The sequence below is a fragment of the Drosophila mojavensis genome, unplaced genomic scaffold (assembly GCF_018153725.1).
Source record: "Drosophila mojavensis isolate 15081-1352.22 unplaced genomic scaffold, ASM1815372v1 contig_74, whole genome shotgun sequence".
NCBI lineage: Eukaryota > Metazoa > Arthropoda > Insecta > Diptera > Drosophilidae > Drosophila > Drosophila mojavensis.
The window spans coordinates 17,763,893-17,781,699 of NW_025318899.1; the positions used below are offsets into that span (position 1 = coordinate 17,763,893).

The following is a 17,807-nucleotide window of genomic DNA, read 5'->3' on the forward strand; positions in this document are numbered from 1 at the left end:
CTGCCCAAGTGGCAACGCTATCGAAAAATGTAAACAGGCGAATTAGTTTTATCCAATTATGTTTTGCCAATGAAAACTTTAAGTAAACAAATAAAAATGTGTAAAAGTGCATTGAAAATGGCTTAAAATGTTTCTAAATTCAGTATAAATCAACTGAATAAAGAGGCAAAGGGCGTGCAGCCAATCGACGCTATTCCGCTACTTTTTGAATGTACGAGCTCAATTGTTTGAATAATTAATGAAGTGGAATAAGTATTAAAATGAAAGTGTTTTTAAATTTGGTTGCTGTTAATACGACTATTATTTGATTCTTAAATATTTATGGGTGAATATTTTTAGCTCCGGCTTATTACATAAAATTTTTGGCAAACCGCAGAGCTATTGATTTTTTTCGAAATACCGCTTGCCAAATGCAGCGCATATACAATACACACACATATACACGCCCACTCCCATACACACACGCACACGCACGTACAGATTTACTCATTTAGCTTAATGCACACGCATTGGAGATAATTATCAGAGCAATTATTGATCGGCATTTGACCTGCGAGAGTCCGGCACTCCGTGTGGTCAAAAATAGAATATTTCGTGTCGTGTTTGAATCTATTTCCGGTGTATATTTCGAGTCATGGGTGCGTCATATTCAAAAGTTTCGTTTCTTATCTTCCCCTTGATTTACCTCTAGTTATAATATACATATATATTTTGATATATGTGTGTCCAACTATGGCTTAATTAGGTAAGCGCACGTAGAAACTACTCAGCCCCAGTCAAGTGGCATTTATATTTATTGCTTGACCAAATACTGTGACAGCGATTTGACTTGGCTCGATGGGTGGGTTGGCTAGTGGGTCGGGTATGCGTGGCCAGGTATTGTGTGTGTATAATTGTGACCTAATTTCGCATTATTAATGGATAAAGAGAAGGAATGTTAAAAGGAAGTGGCAGGTGCAGCACTGACCTGTTGTAATATCTCATGTCGTGCCCATCAAAAATCACTTACGAATTCGTGTCAGTTGTTAACTGTTGTTTAAGGGAGCAGCAAGTTCTATTTATAAAATAGTATGCTATTCAGAACTAGTATACTGAAAGAAACTGAAAACATAGACGAATAAAGTTGAAATAATAGTTTAATAATTTAATAGATTATTTTAAAATATTTTATAGTTTCGTATTATTGTAAAATCGCTTATTAAGGACTTTAAATTTCAGTTTCAATGGCAAATATTTCAGTCTTTAAAATAATTACAAACGTTTTGCAAATTAAATTAATTTGAGGAAATACTCTAAATATTTCATCACTTAAAATTATATAAATAAAAATAAATTATTAAAATGAAATTATAAGAAATTATAGCCATAATAAAATTATATTTATACATATTAAATTAAATTCTAAACTTAATCAAATGAATTTTAATGTTTTTATCAGTAATTAAAAAAAAATTGTTTACTTGTTAAAATTAATGTACATATGTACATTTTGTTTATTTATATATTATTATTTTTTAGATTTTCTATATACACTTTTTGCAAAACTATGCTGTAAATCATTTTTCTAAAATTACTTTATAATTATTCTAAATAGTTAAATGAAAACCCAATTATCTCAAATAGTACTTATGACTACATAAATATGTATATGAGAGATAGAGAAAGAGAGAGTGTGAGAATAATTCGACTATTTATGTCCAATGTACATATTATTAAAATTAATTTAAATTAAACTGTGGTAATCCAAGATGACAAACCCTCAGCGGCAAACGCACAAACATATACAAATAGAGCTGCTAGAATTACGCTTCAGCTCTGCGCTCTGCCTCCCCGCATAAACGCGCAATTATGCTAATGGCTGCTGCCCACGAGAACGATAACAACTACTGCTCGAGCGAGCCCCCTGCTAATAGAGAGTAGCCAGTGGCAGAGTCAACCCACTCAGACTCAGACTCAGACACTCAGCCGGTCGACATCATCAGCGTCACTTTTCAGGGGGCTTCGAGCTGCGAGGCAGCGAAGCAGCTCAGTCTCTGTTGGACGGCGGACGATGAAGTCATTGGGGCGTTATATCGCATTGCAGTGCTCCATTTGATTTGATTGCTTTTAAGTGGTTCGTTTACTTTTGTGCCGCTTGCAGTGAGGACAGCGTCGCCATGGTGAAGATTTTGCAGGCCTACAACTTTGCCAAGCAGCAGACATATGCCCTAAACGGCGACATTCTGGCAGCCACCTTAATTGGCAACAATCGCATAGCCATCAGCAGTGCCGAGCAGTTTATCGAGATCTATGACATTGGTGGTAAGCAGCAGCAGCAACAGCAACAACAGCAGCAGTCAGAGCAGCAGGAATATGGCACGCAAGAGGACCAAACAACAGTGGGAGATGCAACTTCTCCCCCGCCGGTGATTGATGAACGTATGCCATTTAGGTATACCTTGGCCACAGTTGGCGAGGTGGTGCAGCTTATCTATTGTGAGGCTGGTAAGCGAGGCCTTTTATAATATATATCATCCATTTATCTCACATATTCCCTTCCATTCTAGGCAAGTACCTGCTCACCCTGGAGAAGGAGCAAGCTGGCAGTCCGGTGCACTCAAATAGCACCAGCATAAGCTGCACATCGAGCAGCAATAGCAACACGGTTTGCTCTGAGGACGATACGAAAATGTTTGTGCGCATCTATGCGAACTTCTGGAAGTTCCCAGACGCCAAGCTGAATGAGCTGCCCATCACAATACGCATCGCTTCGATGACAACGCCCAAGACGCCGCTGATCGAGAGCATCGATGTGATTGAGCTGCCGCTGCGCAGTCCGCCAGATTTGGTGCAGAGCTGTCAGACGTCCGGCAACATAATCGTGAGCAGCAAGGATCGCATCTATCTGTATGAGTATACGCAGTGTGTGCACGAGAATACCCAGCCGAGGTTCTCGTTCATCGATTTTCTGCCCTTCAAGTTCTTCGTACAGCTGAACTTTGTGCCGTTGCGCCTGTGCCTGGCCGAGAATGTCATCGCCTGTCTGAATCATCGCTATTGTGTGGCCTTCAAAGTGGTCGATGCACTGGCCAACAAGGCGGCCACAGCTGCTGGCGCTGCTGGGCATGAGCACAGCTGCCTGGACAATGATTATGCGGGCGACGAGCCCCTGTCCGAGTCGCTCAGCTTGGGCAGCAAGGCGAGCGCAGCGGCGGTGAGCAGCACGCACAGCCAGCAGAGCTGCGAGAGCGATTCCTTGCAGTCGTCCAGCAGCGCCAAGCCAGTACGGATAAGCGGGCCGGGCTTGGTTGGGCGCACGCCTCTCGATTTCAATGTGGCGCGACTGGTGAACACGGCCTATGGACGCGAATTCGAGCCTGAGCTGCGCTCTCAGTGGGATCAGTGCGAGAATGGCAACAATCGCTGCGGCGGCACGGAAGATAACACGCAAGAGATAACCATAACGCCACAGCGCGCCTCGGACATTAAAATCAAGCTTATCAACGAGGCGAAGGCCATGAATGTGAGAGGCATCGGCGCGGGCGGCAACAGTGTGACGGAGGACGTGTCGGTGCAGTATGATATACGGAAACTGCTGCAGATATGCATGAGGACATCGGATCCGCAGTCACGCGTCTTGGATATACTGAGATGCATGGACCTGAAGGCCATCTATCAGCGCAACAACGAACAGCAGCCGGATGAGGACGACGAATACGACATGGGCAACCAGCAGGTGCCCAGTGCCGTGACCACATTCAAGCATGCCAATCGCCGGACTCTCAAGTCCTCGCAGCACCAGCGCTGTGTGGGCCATGCGCTGCTCGTGGCCAGCAGCGTGGACGGCTATCTGTATCAGTTCTGTGCGCAGGGCAAGTGGTACAGCGAGAACGAGAAGCCGGTGGCCAGCTACAGCTTTACGGCGCCTGTGCTGCAGGTGCATGTGAACGACTATGTTATCTTTGCCGTCACCTCGGAGTCTGTGGAAACGCATACCTCGCGCATCGGCCACAAGCTCTTTCACAATCGTTTCGAGTATCCGAGCATCGGCGGACTCTTTCCCGAGGAGTCCTCGCCGGACGTCAGCTCACCCATTGCTGTTATCGGCCTGGCCGCCTTTATGCATGTGCAATTCGTGTGCGTCAATCGAGAGCAGTTGGTGCTGATCACAAATACTGCGCTGGAGCAGCACAAGCGTCGCAGCACCGGCGAGGTTGTCCCGGTGGCTGTCAAACGGAACATTGCAGCTAGATTCCTGGCAGAGGCCAAGGCCAAGCACAACAGCTTGCTGAGGAGCAGCAGCACCGCCGCCCAGTCCTCGGTGGTGAACGAGTGGACGCTCTACAATCTGGAGGTGCCCAAGGTGGAGCACATTATAGAGGATCTCGAGGGCATAGCCGAGTCGTATCGGAGCGCAAGCAGCTCGAATTTCTACGATCTAATGGAAGAGGCGCATATTATGCTCAGATTGAGCTTGACACTGCAGGGCGAGCGCTTGAGTGTGGAGAGGGAACAGGAGCTGCGTAAGATGTTTATGGCTAATTGCAGAAAGTTGGCTGACTTTTCCATACGGTAATATAGAATTGCATATATATAGAGCCATATTAATGTTTCCTTAATGCTCAACTGCAGCTCCAATAAGCAGGAAGTCTACTTGCAAGCCACGGGCTTCTACAAGATGTGTCAACTGCAATTGGTGGATATCTACAACAACTACATAGCCGAGTTCATGGACAACGAGCAGGCGGTGGAGACATCGCAGTTGGCTGGCCTCATCTATACCGTAAAACTGTTTCTGCTGAGCCTGGGCACGGATCGGCTGAGGTCTTCGTTTCTGCATCAAACTGTATCGCCATATTTCACGCCTGCTCGCGTGCTGCAGCAGGGCTACAAACAAGTTCCCCTCTCCTTGGAATTTCTCAATATGTTCATCAAACATGCGCCCGCTGATATACCGGCGATAATGCTCAGCTCCCCAGTGGTGGCCGATGCCATGAGCGGCGAGCTGATCAATTATCTCAAGTACTTGACGACGCTGTAAGTGGGCATATGCACAAGTAATTCAAGTTGGAATTTAATTGAATTGAATTTGCAGCACACCCGACGAGAATCTGTTGCTGGCTGTCACAGCTTGTCGCATGTCGAACTATCTGCTCGCCCAGGAAGTGATTGCCAAGTCAACGCGTCGCACGCTAGCTGTGGCACTGATCAAGCATAAGAATGTGCTCTTTGATGACAGCACTGTGCTTTATCAGCGTTGGCAGCAGCCGGAGCCCCAGTCGCAGTCGCAGTCGCTGAATGCCGCTCGTCAGCGCTCTCGTCGGGGCGCAACAACGAAGGGCAAGTCTTCGGGTGGCTGCGCATCGACGCCGACGCCCAGTGCCATAATTTCCTTTTCGGATTTCTGTGAGACCATTCTGCTGGCGACCGAGCAGCCCGCTCTGATTGAGGCCATTAGCGATGCCTTCATACATGCTCTGTGCATGGAGCACAGCCTAACGCTGGACGTGGTGCTGCAGCTGTTTCTCAACTACATCGCCTCGCACATTGGTCAGAAGGGCTATCAGACTTCGCAGAAGGTGCTCGTGAACATCTTGCAAGTGTATTACTATGATCTTTACGATGTGAGCTCGTCGCTCCAGCCGCACGAAGTGCGCTCGCAGACGCCGCCTCAGCTGGACGACGACTATGATGATGAGTGCAGCAGCTCGAGAGCGCCCTCTCTGCACAGCGAGGCCGATGTGCAATCGCTGTCCAGTTCGTGTGCCAGCTCGGCGCCCGATGAGCGCTCGATCAGCGGCCGACAGCAGCGCATTGTATACGATCAGCTGCAGGATCAGCAGGGCGGGTCCCCATTTCAAAAGCGCAGCTCGAATGCTTCGTTGTCTCAGCTGCAGCCAGACGGCGATGCGGCTGCCACTAATCTGAAAGGTCTTAAAATACTCTTTCGCATGTTCATGGGCCGCTTGAAGGCTCTGAGTGATCTCATTACTGACCTGCAGTCTGCTGATGTGGAGCAGCAGAGCAGCCGCGAGGATTTCTTAAATCTGCGCATGGAATGCATTGCATATATGGTCGGCATGGCCCCGAACTATTGCAGCAAGCCAAGCGTACGGCCAGCCAATGAACCACTATCGAACAAGCTGATATTTGTGCCCTATATACCCGATTACAAGCTGCCAGAGGGCGAGGAGTTCGAGCAGCACATCAAATCCTACATTCGACCCATTCCGTGCTTGTTGGAGCGTCCGCAGTACTTGAATCGCTTGCCGCCCTTTGAGCGCAGCGACTTTAGCTATCCCAAGAAGGATGAGGGCGAGTTCGAGGTGCGCTTTACGGGCTGGCACAATGAGCTCCTGACTCTGACTCTCAAGATTCAGAGTCTGCTGGCCTCCAGCAAGGTGGATCGGGAAATCATATCCGAGTTCTTGGCATTCATACAGAAATCGCCGAATCTGATAGGCATCGATAGCTTCTTGGTTATAATATTGCCGAAGAATCTGGCTATCAATTATATGCTGAGCTTCTGTCCCGCCTACTTGTGGCAATATGGCAAGGTAAGAAATGTGCAAAAGTATATACAAATGTTAGTCAATTGTTAATTTGTTCTTTCGCCCACAGTCGTGTGGATTTACGCCTAAGCATTGGGAGTCGCTGCTGCGTAAGATTCTTAGTAAACAAGAATCGCTGCCCAATTGGAAGTCACATATTGCAGGTATTTGTTGCCCCTATTATTGTCTAAGTGTAATTACTAATATTTTTGACTTGATCTACAGAAATACTAAATAATCTCGTAGCAGAGCTGAGCTTTGAGGAGCTGCTGCAATGTTTTCCCAGCGAGGTCATCAAGAGCCGGAATACTGCACAATACTTTGCCAAGGAATTTGCTGAAACTTGCGTTTTGTATGAGCACGAGCAATTGGTATTTCAGAGGCCTGAGAAGTCGGCGGACAGCAGGGATCACTTGCCCATGGATAACATCGATGAGGATAATGTATTCGAGCTGACGCTGCGCAAAGCCGTGGCCAAGCAACGCAGCATCGCGTTGCGCTCGATGATTGAGTCGACGGGCACTCAGCTGTTCGATGCTACTAGTAATCCTATGTATAATCTATAAACAGTCTAGATTTAGTCTGGATGTGTCGGAGCATTCCCCTTTTAACTAGTTGGAAAATTATGATACTTGCAAATTTATAAGATTGATTGATATATAACTAGGAACATAGAGAAGCAAACAACGTTGTAGTTGCGGCCGAGAGCTGCATATTTATACTGTATCATTTTATATATATATTCATATATATAGCACTATATAACATATACACATATGAGAATAGTTTTTGTAGAACCTCTAACGAGATATTATAATTAGTTCACATTTTGTTTGACACAAATGCAACATTTCGGACGGTATTTAAATCTGTGGATATAAGAATTGATTTACGACTAACTTTTGTAGGTTGTATATTGAAAGTAGGCACTCTTATGCAGTATTCGCTAGTGGCACGCCATATGAAACCAGTTAAAAGCCTGTTAAGTGCTTAGAAAAAAAAATAAATAAAATTAATATAAATTCATTTAAGCTGTTATTGAGAAGAAACTCTTGAGTTGATTGTTTGTTTTCCGGCACTTGCTTTATATACACTCTAAGAACTCAGTTTGAGTACGCTTTAGTAATCTTAAATATGATATTTGTATTCTTAGCTAAACGGTCTCTCTATCTCATATATAAGACACACACACACATATAATACAAACAAACACACTCCAACATCAAGTGATATTTTTTAAATTCTTGCATAAAGTTTAACAATAAATATGAATTGTAAAATGAAAGAGTTTTTGCATTATTATACTTTTATAATGCTGGCAAGTATATTGCATCAGTATTATATTCTCAGCAGGAGTGTCCGAAAATAATTAAAAATAATTGTAATTAGCTGTCAGCTATCAGTTATGAGATGCCCACCTTCAGGCCGGCTCAAATATTGGGCTGAGATGCTCAGCGAGGCGCTGAACGATTCAGTTGACTGGAGTCGCTTGCGAGCGAAGCATGGATAACTTGGCATATGAGGCAGAAGTTGGAGAAATAAAGGAAGATGCAACTGCTACACAGGACAGCCAACTGGAAGCAATAATCGTTAGGATTGGAGACTTTGGACGCTTTCAGATGCGCAACTATGTGCTGCTCTGCCTGCCCATCATTTGCAGCACCTTCCACTCATTGTCCTTTATATTTACAGCCAGTACCGCGAATCACAGGTATGTAGAACGTGGCCTGTTGAGATGAAATTAACGTGGAATCCACTGCAGATGCTACATTGGCGACTGCGACACTGAAAACAGTAGCTTCATAGAGCCTTGGCTGAATTTTACGATACCTAGGAGCGACGACGACTGGGATCAGTGCAATCAATATCAATCGATTGGAGTTGGCTGTGATGAAGATACTTTTAATAGCAGTCAAATAGTCAGCTGCGAATCGGGTTACAAATTGATGGACGATGATGGAAGCATAGCCACAGAGGTGAGTAGGTCGATAAGTCGCTAAGAAATAAAGATCATTTAATAAAATAATAATAAACAGTTTATATTAAAATATACAAAACTTTGAAATTCAAACCATTTAATAAAATAATATATATTTATTAGTGTGAAATAATAAAAATGTGACTTATGTACAATTTTAGTTTTTCAAAACTTTCACCCACAGTTTGGCATTTACTGCTCCAATCAATGGCAGCTTTCGATGGTGGGAACAGTCAGCTTCATTGCACATATCGTAGGCATGCCCATGGGCGGCTATTTTTCAGATCGGTAGGTTTCATAAAGCCTTATCATAAATTGATATGAAATGTGAAAAATAACTGTATTTAAGTTCTTTAATAGAATGCACATTAAATAAATAAATAATGAAAAAAAAAAAAAAAAAATTAAATAAATAATCAAATAAATGAATAAAAAAAAAAAAAAAAATTAAAATAACTAACAAAAATAAAATAATTAAAATGAAACATAAAAATGAAAAATAAATAACTAAATTAAAATAAAATAAATAAATTAAATTAAATAAAAAACAAAAATATAAAATCATAAAATTAAATAAATAAAAATATATTTTTAAAATTTTTTTTTTTATTATTTAAATATAAAATTTATACAATTTGCTTACAAAGTTTTCAAAAAAAAATTTTTTTTTAATTATCTAAACTTGATCTTTTATCAAATCTGATCTTCTACTTGCAGCTACGGACGCAAGGCAACGCTCGTGGTGGCAGGTGTTTTGAGCGCAATTACAGGACTGGCTCGCTCGCATACCGTTGGCTACTATAGCTTTCTGTTGCTTGAGTTTCTGTCGATGTTTGTGGGCAGCCCGCTCTTTTACATTGCCCTGCTGCTGGCTGTTGAGCTGGTAGGCTTTAAGCAGCGTGTGTTGTTTGGCATGATCATCTCGTTGACCTACGCCGTAGCCGAGGCGGCACTGGGCTATTTGGCCAGCCTAATACGGAACTGGCGCGTGCTGCTGCGCGTCATCTACACGCCGGCGCTGCTGCATCTGCTTTTCATCTGCTATATGTCCGAGAGTGTGCGCTGGCTGTTGAGCCAGTCTAGGGAGCTGGAGGCGGCCGAGATTCTACGCGACGTGGCAGTCGTAAATCAGCGGCAGGTGAACGAAAGGGAGCTCAGCGATATGGTGCGCCACAACCGCAAGGTGATATCCCAGACGCGTGCAGCTGGGGGTCATTACACCGCCCGTCAGATCTACAATGCACTCGGTCATCGCACGGCCACGTGCTGCGGGCTTTGGCTGATCATTGTATTTATATCCATGGGTCTGACCATGAACTCCATGGAATTGTATGGCGATAAGTATCGTAACTTCGGCTTGTCGGGTCTAGTGAAGCTTCCCGGCGTAGTGTTTGCCATGCTGCTGATGAATCGCCTTGGCCGCCGCTGGACATTGAATCTGTGCCTGGGCACTTGCTCCATATCGCTTTTATTAATGGTGGCACTGATCAATGGTGAGAGCTGCGATGATCAATCTATTATTATAGTATTCTAAGTCCCTTACCACGTTTCTCTTAGAGTATCCAACAGTGTCGTGGCATCTCTTCTTTCTGGCTCAAATGGCCAACATTGGCAGCCACATGGTACTCATTTTCTTTACGGCCGAATTGTTTCCCACCAGCTGCCGCAGCAGTCTTCTTGCCCTCTGTTACATAATCGGTAGGATCGGAGCAATGTTAGCGCCCAGTGCTCAACTCTTGGTAAGCTCATACCGTTGCTATATTGCCGCCTTACTAACTGGATCTATTTTAGATATCCTATTACAAATATACGCCCCACTTGCTGTTCGCTGCCCTCGGCATACCCAGCTCGGTGCTAAGCATGCTCTTGCCTGAAACCTCTAACGAGACTCTGCCGACGACCATGGAGCAGGCCTGCGCCCTAGACATTCATTCATCGAGGAAATCATCTGCTTCACACAGTACTGGTTAATCAGTTAGTGAGGCAATGCTAGGCTATGTTTGGGCTCAATAAATATTTGTTTTATATTTTTATAACGTGTCAGAGAATGACGAATTGAAATTTTTTTTATATTTTTATTTTAGTTAAATTTTGTAACAAGATATTTTTTGGTAAATGGCGCCATGAAAAAAATGTTTATTGCTCCGCATTGGCTGGTGCATTCTTCTCTTAACTGGTTAGCAAATTTTTCTATTGTAATACATCTAATATGAATATTTTCTGTTGGAAACAGACAAAACTAAATTCAGAGATGTCTAATTTAAGATATAATTATAGGAATATGTGGGTACATATATTTGAGAGTAGACCCTTTAAACACAGAAATGCGATAGCTTGAACATTATTTATAATAATGGGCTACAGAAATGTTTTACGTCTAACGTTTGTATCTTGTTTATTAGAAATAGTTTTTTTTTTACACTAATCAGGCATGGCAGGCCGTATAGAACCAGTCGAAAACTTGTTAAGTGGCTCAAACGGGAAAATCACTTGAGTTATTAACGAGCACAAGTTGAATGTGTATTTTTTATTTTTTAATTGCCATATGGTATTCCATTTATATTTTTAGTCAGACAATCCCTCCATCTAGAATAAATATACACTTACCAAATACATATTCAATTACTAGCTAATCTTATCATTTAATATTCGTAAATAAAAATCATTTAATATAGAAACTGGAAGCGAAGTTTACTGTTTCCCCAATCGAACCAGATTTGTATATCAATAAACTGATGCACTGATTTATCATACATGCATATATCATTTAATATTAAAAAAAAAAAATAATAAAAACGAAATACATAATCTGCTGATAATCATATACTATAATATATATACACAATATGAGAACTGTAAATTATTTTTGATTGATTAATTGTGGTGATTTAGTTCATATCTTCATATCTAAAATCTGAAAGCAGTAATGGAATCTATAGAATCCAATTGTTAATGTTATTGATGATAGTACATGCAAAAATAGCAATTTAATTACATATCATGGCAGGCGCTGCGTTGCGTAGCAGACATTTTGGCGGGGCGACAACACATTGCTAACAATTGTAATTTGACGATGTATAGACGGTATCAATCAAGTGGTGCTGAAGCCATTTATGAGTCTTTGATGCATATAACCCAAAAACAACAACAATCAACTATATAATCGGCCAGACGAGCTGATAACGTTATGATAAGAGCAGCCCATTGAAGCAGTGCATGTAGTAAAAGTGACGGAGAGCGGGTGCCGAATATCGTATCTGTAGCAAGCATGCCGTAAAGTTTCGTAATCAGGCAGAAGCGAAACAAAACAGAGCACACAACTAGCGATGGATGGCGAGAGACAGAGAGATAGAGCGAGAGACTGAGAGCGAAAGAGCAAAGGACAAGACCGAAAGAAAAATACTTTTTGGAACGCTTTTTCGTATGGTTAAAAATAATGTTTAATTTATATGAATTTTCTTTTATTTTATTTTTTTTGTAAATATTGGTATTTATATATTTATATCTACATATATTGTGATATATATTTATTTTGATATATGCCAGAATGATATAATCGAAAAATAAAATATTCTAAGTACTTGTGGTTTATTTTTGACAAATAAAAATAGGTTTGAAGAAATTAAAAAATCCGTTTTTAATTAATAGCATATACTAAATTATATTATTCTATTATAAACAATTTTAATTTTTATTATGATAATATTAATAGAAAATAAAAAATTCAAGCCTAAATTTGTGAAAATATTTGTAATAATTTTTTATAATGTATATTGGATTAAAATGATTTTCTTTTTAACACTTTTTTTTTTTTTTAAATATGTATTATGTATTACCTATATATATTAGATTATCAACAAAGACAAAATTGATGAAAATTATATTGTGTCACATATCACATGCGACAGGCGCTCAACTCTCTGGGTAGTGCATAATGAGTTTTGCCTAAAATAAAAACTGGTTGATGTGGTGGTCGCACGCCATCAGATCAGTCATTGATCGGCAATGCTCAGCGTCGGACACTCCAGGCGACGAGACGCGTGTGCCCATCGAATACAAAAGTATAGGAGTTCTCATACGAACTTTGGGCTATAAAAAGCTCACGTTCCTCTTCAGGGCATATTAATAAAACGTTAGCAATCGTCGAGTAGATAAAAGGTGCATTCAACCACGTAGATCGGAAGTAGTCTGAGTGAACGTCTTATTCATGTTTGATTAAAATAACGGAAATCAAGTGGATTATCGCTATCGAGCACATGTCGGACGAAAAGCAGAGTATAAATGGCGCGGCCTCAGCTGTCGTCGAGAACGAGTGCCCGACGACGTCGGTGACGGAGGCTGGGAGAGTGGAGGCGGCCGAGGAAGATAACTCACTGGATGCCATTCTGGTGCGAATTGGGCAATTCGGGCGCTTTCAGTTGATAAATTATGCTTTACTGTGTGTGCCCATGGTGTTCAACGCTTTCTTCTCGATCTCTTACGTCTTCACCGCCAGCACTGTGGTGCAGAGGTAAAGCGGTGCTCTCCGACCACATGTTGCTCTCACTCACGAACACCCTCTCTCTCTCTCTCTCTTTCTCTCTTTATCTGTCTACATCTGTTTTATCTACACTCAAATTATATTTAGGTGTAATATCACACAATGTGATAGTCCGGACAGTTTATATGAGGCGCCGTGGCTGAACTTTACGGTGCCGTATAAGAACTCCGCTTGGGATTCATGTAGTCGTTATGTGAGCGTACCGGAGTCACAGTCTCTGTCTTCTAGCTTGCCCTCAACCGAGTTTTGCTCAGAGGAATATTTTGGCAACAAGACGGAGAGTTGCGGCACAGATTTCAAATTCCGTGATGAAGAGAGAACCATATCCACAGAGGTAAAGCATTTAAGTACAATAATTATATTATATGTTATAGTCAAATAGATATAAAATCTCTTTAAATATTTTTTATTGAAAATATATGTAAAATATGTATATACCTATATTTTCCGTGTTGTCTGTGTGAAAGAATGAAAATAATTTGTTAGTTGTTTTTATTTTAAATCGTTTTAAATTGTTAATTTATATACATATCGCTACGACGAATTTGCGTACCTGACTTTAGAAGCAAATTCCCTAAAATTTAAATTTATAATCACTTGCGCATATATCAACCTTTATTTTCCCTTTTAAAACTATTTGTTCGTATTCGAATCGTGCTTTATGCCTTGTTTCCTTCTACTATATGTGAATTGTAATTGAAAGCAAATGACAAGCAATTTTTTGCTCGTAACTATATCTAATCATATTTGGGTGTTTATAGAATAGATTATGTGTTAATCTTGTGCTGTGAATCAGGGATTTCGCTGCGACTTGAGCTATGTAGTTCTCTTGCTTATTCGTGATTAAAAATTGAATGTATTTTTAGCTCTTCTTTAAAAGTTTATTTAGCACTGCTATTTCTTGTTTATTGCTTATTAATTTGATGTATTTAAATAAACAAAACAAATATATTTGTATTTATTTTTCTGTTAAGTAAATGAGAAGGTATTATATATAGTTTTCTGAAATTAATAGATTATTCATAATAGAAGTAGTATTATGATTTTTATATTATTAATCAAAAAGTTCTATTATTTTTTAATAAATAGAATATTCTTGTTAATTTATTATTATTATTTTTTTTTATACTTGTTTATTTTTGATTTATTTTTATGTTTTTTTTTTTTTTAAGTTATTAATTTACATATTTCCATTATTTTCTTTTCATTGTTTTATTAATTAAAAAGTTCTATTATTTGGTTATCTTTTATTTTTAAATATACTATTTATTATTATTTTTAATAAATAGAATATTCTTGTTATTTTATTTATTTATTATTATTATTTTATTTATTTTTTTAATTTTTTTTTTTATTTTTTATTTATTTATTTATATATTATTTAATTTTTTTAAAGTTATTAATTTACATATTTCGATTGTTTTCCTTTCATTATTGATCTACACAGTTCAACATCTTTTGCCAAGACGAGTGGAAGCTCTCCCTGGTGGGCACCATAAATAATGTGGGTCAATTCGTGGGCATACCTCTGGGTGGCTATTTCGCAGATCGGTAAGTAGAGTATATAGTATGTATAATAATTCTAATCCATGCAAATAAATAATATATTTTGCACGTTTGCAGCTATGGTCGTCGCACAATGCTGGCCATTGCTGGAAGTCTGAGCGCGCTAATGGGCATCATACGTTCTTTGTCTACGAACTATTCCATGTTTCTGTGCTTCGAGTTCCTGGACATGGCTGTGGGCAGCACGCTGTTTCCCACAGCCTTTTTGCTGGCCATCGAACTGGTCGGACCGAAGCGTCGCGTCGCCGCAGCAACGATCATCACAATTTTCTACTCCATCGGCGAGGCGATGCTGGGCGTCTTGGCGGCCTACGTGCAGGATTGGCGCTGGCTGCTGCGAGTGCTCTATGCGCCAGCCATCTTGCATGTGCTCCTGCTCTGGATCCTGCCGGAGAGCGTGCGCTGGCTGCTCTGCCAGGGCGAGGAGAAACGTGCCGCGGCAGTGCTGAGGCGAGCGGCCGAAATCAATAAACGGCCGCTGCCCGAGACGCAGGTGGATGAGCTGCTCAACAGCAACCGGCAAAAGCTGCAGCAGGCCAACGAGAGCCAGTATCCCATCAGCCAGGCTGCTCGCCTCTTCGCCTGGCGCATCGCCAACTGCTGCTTCTGCTGGTTCACCCACACGCTGATTGCGCTCGGCTTGAGCCTGAACTCGGTGAATCTGGGCGGCAACAAGTACAATAACTTCATGTTCAACGGCTTCGTGCAGATTCCCGGTCTGATTCTACCTCTGGTCATCATGGACCGCATTGGCCGCAGGTATTCGCTGTGCGTCTCCATGCTGATCTGCGCCATCTGCATGGCCGCCTCCGCTGCAGTCGGACCGGGTTAGTTTATCGATATATCTATATGATAAATATTTATTAAATACTTACTTACCTTTGGCTCTTTCAGATGACTACGCGGGCTCCTTGACGCTGTTCCTCATCGGAAAGCTGGCGATTACGTGCAGCTTTCAGATCTTGTACTTCTTTACCTCGGAAATCTTTCCCACAAATGTGCGCAACAGCCTGCTCTCGTTTTGCTCTATGATTGGACGCATTGGCTCTATGCTGGCGCCGCAAACTCCTTTGCTGGTAAGGCTAATGCTCGCTTTCTAGGTGGAATATATTCAGCTAACTCTTTGCTTTAGGCCAAATACTATAAGCATGCGCCGTCTATACTCTTTGCCACCTTCGCCCTGGTCAGCGGCTTTCTGACCCTTGGCTTTCCCGAGACGGCCGACAAGGTGCTGCCCACCACAATGGAGGATGCGCGGGACTTGGATGCACCGCGTCAGCATTCGGATTTGCCGGAGGACAGCGAGGAGCAGGTGGCGCCCAGTAAAATGTGTTAATCAAAGACTTTACATGTTTTGTCCATGCGAATTGCATTTCTTGTTGAGTTTTTAATATGTTTGTACTGCCCGTAGTATTAAGTGAAAGTGTCGACTATTCTTGTGTAGTATTTCGTTTCTTTTTTTAATTATGTATAAAACACAAACTAAATCAAAACGTTAAAGTAAATTGATTAGGTTAAGTATAAATAGAATGTATGTTATTTTGAGTCAGTTTAAGTAATTATTGTTTCTATAATTTTTGTGAATTTATAATGTAATTAATATTTAAATTGTTAATTTTAAGCAGTCTGATTGTTATTTGTATTGTTATTGTATTTAAATAATGTTTATTTTTATTTTACAATAATTATTAAGTAATAAAAATAAGCTGGCACTGATTTCGATCTGGTTTGTATTTAATGAGTCTGGGTTTTATAAATGTATTTTATATATTTATTTAAGAGCTAACTTATTAATAATAAAATTATAGACTGGCTTAGTACTATGGCTATGGCGGCAGAGGCCTTCAGCTCTAGAATTGTACAATATTTACATGTGTGGTTTTATAAATATTTCATTGAAATTGACGAGTTTGCTGCTAAAAGTGAGAACACAGTGCAGCGCCATCTATTGGCTAGTGAGGTAGTTGAGTTGGATTAGCCGGTCTACAAACCATTTTGCAGCTGCCGAAAGTATGCTATAGTTTTTCATCGATTTGCTGAGCCTTTAAGTGCGTTTCAATAAAAAAAATCATTTTTATACTCATTCACGAAAGTGAATCAGTATATTGGTTTTGTGCAATGTCCGTCTTGCTGTCCGTCCGTCTGTCCGTCTGTCCGTATGAACGCAATCTATTTCGGCGCTATTGAAGCTAGAGACTTGAAATTTGGAACACATACTCGTGTATATCTCCGATTTATAAAGTGTTAAAATTTTCCAATATACCAGAAATCATGTTAGTTAAAAAGCTAGAAAGCTGAAATTTGGTATGTAGGTCTGCGTTGACCACCCAAGATCACGAGCTAAGGCGGATATATCTACGCCCATTGGGGGCGTGGCAAATCGGATAAAACTGTATCTCCTAAAGTTGTAAACCTAGAATGCTGAAATTTTGCACGTCAGCTAATGGTATGACTCTATAAAGTCTAAAGATAAAATTATAAGTCTATGCCCATTGGGGGCGTGGCAAATCGGACCTGAAGATATAGTGATTTTTTAAATTCTCCTATATTTTGGACACTACTGATGGCAGAGACCTCAAATTTTGTATATATACTCGGACTGATCACCCAAGACCAAAAAGTTTTGTCGGATATATGTCCGCCCACAGGGGGCGTGGCAAACCACAAAAGTTTATATCTCCTAAAGTATAATAGCTAGAAGCTTCAAATTCGGATAGTTGAGTTATTGGTAGCCTCCTCTATCGATTCCCCAAAAATAATTTTTACGCCTCCTGAGAGGCGTGGCATATCGAAAAATACCCTGTAATTTTCACATTTTATGAGGTTAAGCATTCAAACTTTGCAGTTAGGGTACCGTTATCTCTTTCTAAAAACTGATCAAAAATGAGGTGTCTACGCCCAGTTGGGGCGTGGCAAATCGGAAAAACCTGTATAATCTACAGTATTAGAGCAAAACTTAACTACTAAATTGTTGATGGGATGTGAATGAGTATTCCGCAGTCGGTAACGCCCGACTGCAACGTTCTTACTTGTTGATATTTTGATTTATTAACATAAAAAAAAAAAAAAAATTATTAAATTAAATCAGTTTGAGTGCTGCTAGAGAACTGTAATAATTCTAAAATTAAATAATATATCTCTGAGCTTGTTCTAATTTAATAAAATTTATGAAATTAATTTACAAAATAATACG

General features: G+C 40.8%; 3 protein-coding genes across 4 annotated transcripts; all 3 read left to right on the forward strand.

Moving 5' to 3' along the window:
- Positions 1-6: 6 nt before the first annotated feature.
- On the forward strand, positions 7-7,701 carry LOC6582882. 2 transcript variants are annotated; one of them, XM_015162640.3, is made up of 7 exons: positions 7-211; positions 2,141-2,484; positions 2,547-4,551; positions 4,612-5,016; positions 5,075-6,536; positions 6,601-6,694; positions 6,756-7,701. In XM_015162640.3, exons 2-7 carry the CDS (start codon positions 2,157-2,159, stop codon positions 7,094-7,096), a joined length of 4,635 nt encoding a protein of 1,544 aa, XP_015018126.1. In that variant the 5' UTR covers positions 7-211; positions 2,141-2,156; the 3' UTR covers positions 7,097-7,701. The 2 variants fall into 2 exon arrangements, with proteins under 2 accessions (XP_015018126.1, XP_043865486.1); XM_044009551.1 differs by lacking the exon at positions 7-211 and having other exon boundaries at positions 1,741-2,484.
- A 294-nt stretch (positions 7,702-7,995) lies between these two features.
- On the forward strand, positions 7,996-10,563 carry LOC6582883 (solute carrier family 22 member 7). The gene is made up of 6 exons (XM_002008530.3): positions 7,996-8,241; positions 8,293-8,506; positions 8,693-8,796; positions 9,226-10,001; positions 10,066-10,247; positions 10,300-10,563. Exons 1-6 carry the CDS (start codon positions 8,033-8,035, stop codon positions 10,477-10,479), a joined length of 1,665 nt encoding a protein of 554 aa, XP_002008566.1. The 5' UTR covers positions 7,996-8,032; the 3' UTR covers positions 10,480-10,563.
- Positions 10,564-12,488: 1,925 nt separating this feature from the next.
- LOC6582884 (organic cation transporter protein) lies at positions 12,489-16,005 on the forward strand. Its single transcript, XM_002008531.4, has 6 exons — positions 12,489-13,018; positions 13,136-13,382; positions 14,496-14,599; positions 14,672-15,441; positions 15,509-15,690; positions 15,747-16,005. Exons 1-6 carry the CDS (start codon positions 12,765-12,767, stop codon positions 15,948-15,950), a joined length of 1,761 nt encoding a protein of 586 aa, XP_002008567.1. The 5' UTR covers positions 12,489-12,764; the 3' UTR covers positions 15,951-16,005.
- The last annotated feature ends 1,802 nt before the right edge of the window (positions 16,006-17,807 follow it).